General features: G+C 37.8%; 1 protein-coding gene across 2 annotated transcripts in view; it reads left to right on the top strand.

Annotated features, from left to right (window-relative positions):
- FAM13C (family with sequence similarity 13 member C) overlaps positions 1 to 12,638 on the top strand; it is a 48,932-nt gene that overhangs the window by 25,480 nt on the left and 10,814 nt on the right. For both annotated transcript variants that reach the window (XM_032191727.1, XM_032191726.1), the window contains exons 6-10: positions 2,053 to 2,203; positions 6,174 to 6,384; positions 7,304 to 7,442; positions 8,880 to 8,961; positions 10,727 to 10,938. In XM_032191727.1, the coding sequence (XP_032047618.1) occupies positions 2,053 to 2,203; positions 6,174 to 6,384; positions 7,304 to 7,442; positions 8,880 to 8,961; positions 10,727 to 10,938 (795 nt within the window). The remainder of the gene's footprint in view (positions 1 to 2,052; positions 2,204 to 6,173; positions 6,385 to 7,303; positions 7,443 to 8,879; positions 8,962 to 10,726; positions 10,939 to 12,638) is intronic.

Raw genomic sequence — 12,638 nt, 5'->3', positions numbered from 1 at the left:
GGGTGAGAGGTTGTAGAAAATGAGGCCCTATGGGTCATGAAAACTCTTCAAGAACTAGTGGCATGGGTGCCCATTCAAGCCAGCATACTTAGTTTCACAGGGAAAAATCACTTCTTGCTTTTTCAAAACTTCCCTATTTTGAGGTATCTCCTTGAAAGAGCTGCTTTCCAGTCCCTTTTCACTGCCTGAATTCTATAAAAGGATCAAGGCTGAAAGTCTTCCCTGCTGTTTTCATTCAAATTAATTTACCTTCCTTAAGAAAAAAAAAAAAAAAAAGATTGGCTTATAAAATTCTCGGGCTTATAAAACAGCTGTATTACAATTAAAATAATGTACAAATATATTAAGCTACTTACTAAATAGGTGATATATTCTTACACAAGAGAAATTATTCCAGTAAATAAAAGAGCATTTTAGGGTATGAACTTCAGGAATATTTTTTTCTGTTATGACTCAGTGTCGTGGTTTAACCCGACCGGCAGCTAAACACCACGCAGCCGTTCGCTCACCCTCCCCCCTCCCTCTCTGGGACGGGGGAGAGAAATGGAAAGTGAAGCCCGTGAGTTGAGATAAAGACAGTTTAATAAGACAGGAAAAAAAAATAACAAAAATAATAATAACAATAATAATAATGATGATACAATGGTGATAATACGAAAGTAATAATAGTATGTACAAACAAGTGATGCACAATGCAATTGCTCACCACCCGCTGACCGATGCCCAGCCTAACCCCGAGCAGTCCGGCCCCCTCCCCCCGGCTAGCCACCCCTATATATTGTTTAGCATGACGTCAGATGGTATGGAATACCCCTTTGGCTAGTTTGGGTCACCTGTCCTGGGTCTGTCCCCTCCCAGCTCTTACTGCACCCCCCAGCCTGCCCGTTGGCAGGACAGAGCAAAGGCTGAGATGTCCTTGGCTTAGTATAAGCACTGCTCTGCAACAATTAAAGCATCGGGGTGTTATCAGCACTCTTCTCATTCTAAGCCAAAACACAGCATTCCACCAGCTACTAGGAAGAAAATTAATTCTGTGCTAACTGAAACCAGGACACTCAGATATATATATTTTTTTTCAGAAAATGCTCTTTACAAATATGTACCATTTGTGTGATTTAACATTTTATGTATATTCTTAATGCACCAGCAGTGTGATTATTAAGACAGCCTTGTGTGTTTTTGTTTTAAGCTGCAAGCTGTATTTCCCTTGAGAAAGGGGAGCTGAATGCACGGGGTATCAATAGTGAGTCATTTCGCCCAGTTGGATGGTGATTAGGGCTTTCACAGCGTTTACATCACAGCAAGATGCTTCTGTCAGATTGCACAGCTGAATATCGCATGCAGCATTAAAGATTAAAATGAGAAATGGACCAAGCACGACACAGTAGCTGGAAGTGATGTTATAGATAACGGGTCTCATTCCCATTGATTTGTCTGCAGCAAGTGACAATGATCTGCCAATTTTGCCTTTGCAGCAGATCGGAAATGATCTTTTTGCCCTGTAGAAGCAGCAGCCGCCTACATAAAAGCAACGTCTACATAAAGAAGTATCTCTAAAAAGCCAATCAAAAAAAAATCTCTTCCAAGAATCCAGTGAGGGAGTGTGTTCTCAGTAACTCTTTGTTCACTGCTGTGTACTGCACAATAGGCTGGAGAGGGATACCTTTTTTTTTTTTTTATGAATGGTGAATGGGGAGGGACATAATATCATCAGATCGTGATGTCAGCCCAATGAATGAAATACTTGCTTAGTGTATTGCTTCAAGACCAAGAAAAGGGACACCATCTCAATTTGCCTTCCTAGAATAAATTGTCTTTTGCTGACGATGTCATCTTTCCCACGTGTCACGAATAATCCATTTAAATTGGGACTTAAATAACCAGAAGTGAGGAAACTCGTGGAATAGTGCGTGTTTGTTCTCTTGCACATCCTCTCAGAGCTGCTAGTGGAACACCCCTTTGCAGGCGCTTCTGATGGGCTCAGTGAGTTGAAGAGCTATCTCTGTATTTTGTTACTCTCTATCTAGCCCAATGTTCTGCTTTTGTCTGCAGAATTCTTTGTTGAAGCTACAAGCCCTCGAAACCGATCTGTGCTCTGCATTTCTGCCAACCCAGGAGGAAACTCCTCAGCTGCCGGCACCCAAGGATCCAACCCCTTCATCAGTCCAAACCAGTGTGCATCCTGATGGGGCCAGTTGTGGAGGTAAGGGATCGTGTCATGATGTGCTCTCATTTGCAATTATAAGAAAGCCTTGTGATTTGCAGTTCAATCTCAGATTTGCAGTCCTCCGGGAAACAGTGCAGAGCTAATGCAAAGCACCATTTCCTGATGCAAATGCTATGTAATGCAAAAAGGGATGATACCTGTTAAAAGAGCAGAAAGGAATGTCTGGAGTCCTCTGTTTTTCTGCAAAGGAGTGGTACTTTTCAGATAGATTTTAGGAATCCCAATTCCTTTATTTTCAGTTTAATTTGTTCAAGTAAATTTATGCTCTTTATTTCCTATGTCTGTATTGTGTGAGATCGTCTGCCATATCATGTAATTCTATTTTTGTCATTCTTTTGTCAGACCAATATCACTTCATTTCTCCTATTATTGATTTTAGTTTAATGCATCAGCAGAGAGATAGTGAAGGTGAGTTTTACAGCATGTGGATTTTAATAATTCATGAGGCTTTATTTAAAATTACCAATATGGGCAAATTGTGGTGTGTTATCTTTCCTTTTTCCTCAATATGGAAATCAGTCCTTGCAAATAAATAGCCCTAAGGCTCCGCACTATTTTTGTCAATTCATAGCTTGTAGTCATTGGGCTGGCAGAGTCGTGATGCTCAGTAGAAGAGGAATCACTGTTTGTGAAAAATAGGTCAAAGGCAATATGACTAATGCATCTCACAGACAAGTGACATGAATACACAAATATCTAAATTGTTGACCACATATGGTCAAAATTAAGGCAGATAGGTAAGTAATCCCTTTGCAATTGACATTTAATGTCTGAATAAATGCTAGATTCAGAACTTATTTCAGAAACTGCTTATAATTTTCAGCAAGAAATAGCAGCAAGTTATTTACCTAAAAAGATCACAAATTACAGTATTCTACTTAAGATGTTCTACAGTTTCAGGTTTGCATTGGACAATTAAAGAAATGGTACGTAGAATCCAAATTATTATAAGACAGAAGGAATGTAAAGAATACTAAATATCCTGTTGTACTGGGTCTTCATTCTTTTAGCTTAAAAAATTGGTGGTTTTGCACAGTGAGGCAAACACCTTAATGGCTCTTGGATACAGGTATTTAATTTTGCAACAGTGCTATTCCTTGATGTGGATCTGAGGCAGAGACAAATCTGTATGTGCTGCACAGGTAGAGACATTTTGCAGCTCATCCAAAACCTGCACTGACTTTTTCCTTTATGGCAGGGTGAGTTTTATTTCCTTTTCCTGTCATTTACTAACCTATTTTGTTCTGTTAGTTTCATAATATATTGCTAGGATGAATTGTTAGGCTTCCTTTGATTATTTTTATTATTTTTTCTCTTCTAATTTGATTCTGTTTTAATTTAAAGTGTTAGTGAACCCCTACTCTCTATCTCTTATGTGCCTATCTCCCTCTACACATGCGAATATTGGATGATGTAGCGTTTCTCTCTTGTAGTTCAGAGCATGCTCTGTAACTCTGGCAGTTCAAACTTCTGCTTTAGATAAAGCTTACTTAGTTAATGGATTTCAGTGGATTCTCCTTCCTGGTAACATCTGTGTTATGGTTAGTTTGCTTGTTTTTAATGACTTTCTATTTTTTATAGATAGAGCCAGTTTTAATTCTGTCTCTTAAATTACTAATGAAATCTTCTGAAAGATGCAGTTTAGGTACAGTTGCCACGTGGGACTGTTTGTTATTTTAGGTTGAACTTGGACAGAAGTCCAGAGATTTGCACCAAGCTAGAAACAGACTTTCAAGGACATGCCATATATACTATGTCCCTAGTAGTAGCCTTTGCTTAGTGAATAAGGCAATAGGAAAAATTATTTACATGTACAGATGTGTTATTTTAAATATAAATATGACTGTGTAGTGCATTTCATTTCTGTTATTTCATGTCCCAGACAACAAAAAATTCAAAAAACATATGTATTTATATGTGTGGTGAATGAAACCAGAACAGTTAATTTTAAGTGATTAATAGTAACTCTTGCTGAGAAATATCACCAATTTCCAGTTTACTTTTGGATATGGAAAAATATCTTGAATTAGAGCTGGCAAAATAAGACTATACAGGATTGCAAGGGGGATTATTAAGCAAGGTTTTTTAAAGGGAAAAAAGAAAAGCAGATTATAAGTTAGAGTTTTGCATTCAATGCATCTGTGGTATAGTATGGTAGGGACTAAGTTCTTGGGTCCATACCAAAGTGGTATAGTTTCCTTAGTTTGCAAGCTTTAGTAGAGTGATGCTGTCAGGAGGACCTGGTGCCAAGGAAGAGGAAGGGCCTTGGCCTTTGGGAAATCTACCTGGCAGGCAGGTTGTCTCCTTTTCATCTTGCTAGCTGGATAAAAGGACCTCCTCAAATGTTGTGCAGCTCTGTTTCATTTTACACTGGGGTTGCTCCAGCCACTACTCATCCTTTGCATTTACCTTGCAGAAGTGTTTAGCTTTGAGGGTGTCCTGTTTTGTAATTTCCGAGACTGGGTTTGGCCCACTAAAATGGCCTGGTTGTAAATGTGCAAAGGGGCAGATGTCTGTGACTGTATGGTTTATCAGTAATACAGAATGCCTCCTGAAAAAGGAGGAATCTTCAGTCCACTGGAAGTCAGAGTTCAAATGCTGGAAAACAACACTTTTGTTTGCAGAACAGCTTTTATTCTAGTCTTTATACTGTATGTTGTCTGTGTAAATAATTTCCTTTGACTGGTACAATATTGTATCCTTGCCTTCTCCCAGATGTCTTCCTGGATCTATCTCAGGAAGGACTTGAATCTCATACTCTGTTTAGAACTTTTGGGAGTTGCACTCATATCTTGGAGAGGTGAATTTGACCTACAGAGCAGGAAGTATCTAGAGGAAAGATGTATGACAAAGAAAGGAGCACTTTCTTTGCTTTAATATATACCTTCTGGTCTCATGGGGAGAGCTTTTTATGAGGATATGGAGTTTCTCCATAGAAGTATAATCTGTTTTCAAGCAGAATTATCTGATAGAGAGAATATCAACTAGGTTAGATTATCTTCACCCATTTTACCCACTGAATGGTGAGGAAGAAGATTCAGTGGTCCTCCCCATTAGTATACCCAGGAACAGTCAAGGGAAGATGAACACTTGGTATTCCATGGAGGTAGGCTCTGTGATGTGTCCATCAGCTTCCTTGTTAGCCATGAGTACAATCAGTGTGATAAGGTTCACCAGTTCCTACTTTTTCAGACCAGAATAACTTATTTTGATGTCTAGCTTGACCATTTCTATTAAAAAAATCTTACCTTTGGAACACCTGAGGTGAGGTTTCCATTGATAGTCAAAGACAATATTAACATAGTATTGTTAGCGTGACTCCTCCAAGTAGCAGTCACTGTACATTACCTTGAATAACTACTGTGAATGTTATTTTTTGTTATTGCTGTTTCATATCCAGTGTTCTTCAGACCTGTATGTATGTTATTGGCAAAACTTAATGAAATTCTCCAGGATACTGCAAGTAACACTAGAGATACTTAGCATCAGGAAATCCTATACTTCTGTTCTGGTTTTCTCTTGACCAAGGGACAAAATGCTAAACTACAAAATTAAGCCTGTTTTGTATACTTATCTTCTGGCTTCAGGAATGTGGCTTTCTAAAGCAAAGAGATTTATAAAATTTTAATTAATGCTTCTTTTCTGGGAAACTCTTCATCTTTATATTATACTCCATAGTTTACAAACACACCCACCTACCTTCTCTTCTGGAATTTAAAGATACTGTATGTCAAGTCAGTAACTGTCCTTTTTATTTTCTCATCCTCAGTACTATGTTCAACCTGCACATGGTACTTTGTTCAACTATTTGCTATGTTTACTTTGACTACTTAGTCTTTTAATATTTCTGTATGTATAGATTTGTATTTATCTGAGTAACTAATATCTTGTGAATGACCTTCAATCCCTATTGTTTTATGTTTTTGTTTTTTTGTTTGTTTTCTAGAGCCTTTACCAGCACAGAGAGACTGGCAGAATGACATGGACAGCAGCCCACAAGAACATCACTCCCTAGGGACCAGTCGGCTCCTGTATCACATTACTGATGGAGACAATCCTCTTTTGTCACCGCGCTGCTCTATCTTTAGCCAAAGCCAGAGATTTAATCTAGACACAGAGTCTGCCCCTTCTCCACCAAGTGCTCAACCTTTCATGACGTAAGAAAATATATTTTAATTCTTACATATTTTAAGTAATTTTTGTACAATGTGTGATCTCTGACTCTTTGAGTTTCTCAGTTACTTCTATGTCATATTTAAGAAACTTTCATATTATACAGTATTTCAACGTGGTTAATTTGCAATACTGGAAATGGGATCTAGCATTTTCCGTAATAACACAGTACAGCATTGTTTGAAGTCTTTGTTAATTAAAGTTAGCAATGACAGTTTTAAAGGTTATTTAGTAGTTTCATAAGTGAACTTAAGGTAGAGGGGATTATCAAGGTACTAAATAATAAAAAAATTAATCTGTAATAAAACTATAGCTTGTATCATTCACTAGGTAGGAGGGAAGTCATAGAATATATGAACAGTCCATATCAGAAACCAGGGTGTGAGTGTCAGTCAGGAACCACACTTTCATAAAAGCTTATGTACATAACTCAGTCAACTGTGTATGAATAATAATCAGACCTATTCACTTAAAAAAATCAGAAACTAAATTGCTTTCAAAATGCTTATTCCCAGTAATAAACTCCCTGGGTTTACTTCTACAAATCATCTTATTGTCCTTGGAAGATATGTGAAGTAAGATGCTGCTATTAAATGGAAGTACTGGATCGGTTTGTGACCTACAAAATTAAACTTGAAAAATATTCAAAAATCCCACGATTAAGAGAGAGAGAGAGAGAGAAAGAAATATGGTAAACCTATTACTGTATCCTAGGGGTAACCTCAAGCAAAAGCAATTATTTTATGCTTACTTTGTAAAACTAAAACTAAACCTATGAAAGAATCTACCTGCCAATTCCAAAGTGCTAAGAAAGTGTTAAGTATGCCTGAAAAAAGGCACAGTCCGTTTTAGCTGTTTTTTTTTTTTTTTTTAATCATTCTGCTATGTGTTCGGCTTTTTCAGACCAAGAAGTTCTTCTAGATGTAACTGTGAAGAGTGCAAAGAACCACAAACAATAGCACAACTTACCAAGCATCTTCAGAGTCTGAAGAGAAAAATCAGAAAATATGAAGAAAAGTTTGAACAAGAAAAAAAATACCTGGTAAGATAATCATTGAAAAGATGATTGAAAAGGGAAATACTGCAAAAGGCAGGCAGGAATCCCAGTGTATTTAAAATTATGCAAAACAAATTATGAAATTGGAAAATAATTAATGAGGGAATGTATTTCATCATCTTTCAGTATATTCAGTAGTGCAGAGACTAATTTGCATTTCCTTTGGATTATCTTTGTTAGAAAATATGCATCTTCTAGCTGTGTGAGAAGTGCAAATCAGTTAAACATAGCTGATAGACTTGTAAACCGAAATGGTTGAAAAGATGAAAAGTTACTTATTTACTTTGTGGATGAAGTTATTTGCTTGGAAACTTTTGTTCTGCCATGCAGATTCCTTCTTTCAGGCAGATTCCTGTAAACCTCCAAAGCGTAATGTCCAACAGAAGTTGATGTAAGAAATAAGAGAAATAGGAATTGTGAGGTGTTGCTGATGGGGGATGTTTGAGGCTCTATGCAGTGTATTGAAGATCATTGCTCATCATCAAGCTAGTTCTGTGTAATGTGAATTGTGTCGTATAAACATATAAAATATCCACGAAGCTAAGATGTATACAGTATGAAACAAGAAAATTTGTGATATGTTATAACCATGTTAAAATGAAAATGGAGCAAATTGTATTATTACTTTGTGATCTCACTAATGCCTACAAACCTAAACATACATCTGTGAATTGTACTGCCCTGTGGTCATCATATACTCCTAGGAGTAAAATTTCATATTGAAATAGTCATCAAAATGTGAAAAAAGTTATTTCAGAGGCTTTATTTTGCAAAATTTCTTTGCCGTTTAAAATATCTGAGTTTTGAAATTGCAGTGTAAATTGATTTTAATCTGGAAGCATTCTAAATGGAAAGAAAAAAATGATATACAAAACTTTTGTTGTTGTTTGCTTTTGAAATCACTCTGTTGCATGTTTGGTTTTTGTTTGTTTGTTTTCCACTTAATTAGTTAAGCAGTTCAGTTGAAATGTTTAAAGTGTTGTTTCCCAAGAGAATCCCTGTTGTGAAGCAGTTAAGGCTTATCCCTGCAAGGTGCTTCATTCAGTTAACATCCTGCACATCACCTAGGAACTTGACCAACATTAGGTGTTTGACCAGTCCTTTTGAAGTCACTGAGGTTACTTATCCAATTAGTCAATGAAATGTTTTTTTTTTTTAGAATCAGAGCCAAAATACTCAGACTCTTGTAGTGCTGTGCCACAATGAGGAGAGATAAGCCGTGATAAACTCATGCCATGACCAAGCCAAAATGGTCTGTGCAACACTATGGTATAGTGGAGCTGGAACTATGGATATTTTAGCACAGTATGTGGATAGGTTTTAATGCATTTGTGCCTGTTTTTTTTTTTTTTTTTTTTTTTTTTTTTTTCTAATTGTGTAATCCTTACTTCCCTTTTTTCTTCCTTTTTATTTTACATTCAGCCTTCACATGGTGACAAAACTTCAAATCCTGAAGTTCTAAAATGGATGAATGATTTGGCCAAAGGTCGCAAGCAGCTCAAAGGTACATAATAGCATCTCATTTCACTTTCTTGCTGAAGCATTTGGAAGCAGCATGAATGCACCTGGAATGTTTTAAAGTTAGTTTTCTATTCTTAATGCTCGGCTAATTTTTCACTAGTGCATGACAATAAGTCTCTTAATGACAACAAAGGTGACATGACTTGCCTGGATTCCCAGTGGCAGGGGTTAACATTAGGTCAGTCAATCCTCATAACAAGGGTAAAAAGGGGAAGGGGAAAAGACGTGATCTGTCCCTCATAAATGTCAAAATTTATATAAAAGGCAATGTTATTGAGAATATTTTCTATGTATGCTGTTGCAAGGTCACTATAATTAATGTAAAATACTGAATGACAGAGGTAAAAGCTTCTTTGTACAGGAGGAGCAAAAAGTTTCTTTAGGACTGAGGTTACATAGCTCTAAAGCTTTTATTTATTTGATCATAAAAACAGATTTTTCTCTGCTATTTGATTTGGTCTTGGGGCTCAAATTTTGCCCTTGACTGTCTGCACACAGCTCCATTAATGTCTTTGGGAATATAATGTGCTTGCCCTCAGAGAAAATATAGCCAGGATTGATTGATTTTTTTAAAGGCTATTTATAAATTATCTATGTGGTTTTTTGTTTGTTTGTTTGTTTGTTTTTTTCCCATTATAAATGAATTCTCACTGCTAATTAAATCCTAATATTATGTTTCATATGTGTTTTGGAAATAGTTGAGGATGTAGATGTAGACGTTGTTGTTTTGGTGAATAAATAATTAAAACTCATCTTTTAGTTAATTTCTGCTGGAAAGTTCTCCTAAGGCTGCATAGTTATTAGATCCTTTTTTTCCTTGAACCTTGGGTTATAAATTCAGGAAGGGCAAATGAGAGGATGTGGCCAAACAGCATATTTTACTTTCTGAAAGTTATCTCTCTGACTCAGCCATCCTGTGAACACCCTTGATTGTATTATCCTGAATAATGACACTGATTTTAAGTGAAGCAAGATTTGTAACATCCACAAGACAGGTACAATTGAAATGGAAAACCACTCAAGTTCTCATAAGTCTTTTTCTCAAGACCGTAAGCCTCATCCATTCTTCCTACCTCTTTGAGTTTAATAAAAATTAATACTTTTCCCTGCAAGCTTGGCCTGTGTCCTTAGACTGTCACAGCTAAAACAAACAAACAAACAAAAACATTACTGCATAGATTTCAGTAAATTTAACAGGTGTGGGGCGAGCAATTTTCTGCCTTGTCCAAGGTCCTGCACCAGCCAGGTATGAGCTAGAAAGAAAGCCTGCTTTTATGGGAGCTACGTGGGGGAGTGAGATATCTCTGCTTCCACATCCTTACCCCCTGAAGAAAACAAGCCTTCTATAATCACTGTGAAGCTCTGTTTGCCCTTTTGAGTCTTTTTCCTACCATTATTCCAACCAAAATTCTGTGCTGATTCCTACCCTGACTGCACGCATTAACCCAGTGCCTCTTCAGTCCTCCTTCATGGTAACTTACACCTTTTATGTCAAGGATGGGTTTGGAGAGGTTAACTATGTGCTTTCTTAAGTGTCATTGATCTAGATACATCTCATCCTTCACTGGATTTCGCTTTAACCAGATACAAGGTGTTCCATGCTGAAGCAAAGCAGAATTACTTTCCGACACAGCTGTGGTGTAATAATTCTATGCAAAAAGTTGGGATGTTTTTTTCTTATGGTGTTATGGGAAACTTCTTTGCAAATATTTCTCACCTATTTACTTGCCAAATAATTTGCCTTTCAGAGTTGAAACTCCGAATGTCAGAAGAACAAAACCGTACCTCCAGAGCACCCCAAAGAAATGATCATTGTGAAAGTACTGGGACCTCCAAGGAGACTGGGACGCGGGAGGCCACAAGCATGGAACCAGCTCCATCTGTAGAAGAAACCATGGACGGTGTACTGAGACGACTAAAGGAGAAAAGACAACACTTCAACATTCCAGAGACTATTAAGGTATTTAGCAAATCTGACTCTTTCTTTCAGAGCTTTATCATCTGAAGCAGACACTAGCTGCTGTGTAGCTGTTAGCCTACTGTATGACAACATGACTGTGTTGCTTACAGCCTAAGATAACGGCTGTGTTACTCATGGGAGATGGAGATACCTGCTGCTAGCTAGCAAATTCTCACTGTCACGGGAAAAAGCATTTGAAAAGTTACTCCTCTCTCTGTTGAATCAATACTGGTAATGTATTGAGGCACAGCAGCTGCTGCTCCTGCTTCTCCTGCAGAGGATCTCCTGAAGCAGGAAGTTAGGGGCACTAATTTATCTTGATGGGTATGGGTTTCTGCCTTCCAAGTGGGAACATGTCAGGCTCTCTGATGAGGGCTGAAAATGGCAAAGGCTTTGAAGAGGGAATGGGAGCTGGGAAAAGGCTTTAAGCACATTTGAGCAAGCATTTTCAAAATGCGTATGCTGGTGGGTGTGCATCCTGTGCCCTCTGGCACTGCAGTGCATTTTCTCTCTAACGAGATGGGAGCTCTAGTACAGTTTTCTGAAGTGATTCTTCTGTGAAGAGTTGCACAGAAAATCAGTTGCAGAAGGTTTTTTTGAATAGTGCTAAGCACTTTTTACACAGAGATGCAGGTAAAGAACCATTTGCCACATGTTGTAGTAACCTGTGTAGTTGAGGCTTTAGGCATGTGAAGTGTGTATTCTGATGCATCAGAGATGGTGACTGCAAATGTGATCCTATTTTGAGTCCACGGACACTGCGTGTCTAAAAATGTTCCTGAAGTGTCAACTCTGTGTTCCCCCAAGGCTTGCCTGAGGCAGTGGCTTTGCTTTTAAAGGAATAGCTCTGTGCTATTCCTCCTGAGGAGCCTTAGCAGGAATAAGGGACCAAGACTTCTCCTCCAGTAAACTAGTTTTAGAAGTTGCATTCAAACCCACATCAGACTGCTTGTTGGCTATGCTCCCAAGCATCTTCTAATGGCAGGCAGGGTGGCTTCAGCTTTGGTTCCTACATGGGACCCAAAGGTGCCTCCGTAGTAGACAAATAAACCAGCAGGTCTGTTTGGTGGATCTCTTCCAAATATTTTTGAAGCAGAGGAATTAGAAACATGTGCAAAGTAATTTTGACAGTAAAGTCCCCTCGTACCTGAGAAAAGCTGAAACCGTGCATTAAGAACACATGGATAGCACAACCATCCAGGCTGCTCTGCCCTTCTGATCTGGTACTTTACTTGTGTTGATATTGCCCCTCTCTTCCACATTCTTAATTGTTCTCCTGAGTTTAAGAGACAATTTCATATTCCATGAGATGTGCTGGGCATCTAATTACTTTTTTTTCAAACTAGTACCTAGTTTAAAATTCTGCTATACCTCCATACTACTGGGGCATTTTAGGATCTGTGTAAATCTGTTGTTCTGCAATACATATTTTTCATTAGGAGTAGTTTAGTTTAGTTTAGTTTTACTATTTTTTACCACCAAATGATGTTGCTATGCCTAGTGCTGTGTATCTAAACATGACAACAAATTCTGTTCCCAAAGGTTCTTGACATCCAAACATTGACAGTAACATCTAGAAAATGTGGCTGCTGAAAGAAAAAGGGGGGAGAGGTTGAGAGAGACAAAGAGGAGTGTAGAAGAACAAAATGCTTAACTATCCTGGAACATTCTAACACTAAGAAATGATTTTGGTTCAATTT

Source organism: Aythya fuligula, chromosome 7 (assembly GCF_009819795.1).
Source record: "Aythya fuligula isolate bAytFul2 chromosome 7, bAytFul2.pri, whole genome shotgun sequence".
Taxonomy (NCBI): domain Eukaryota; kingdom Metazoa; phylum Chordata; class Aves; order Anseriformes; family Anatidae; genus Aythya; species Aythya fuligula.
This window is presented reverse-complemented; position numbering and strand designations above follow the sequence as displayed.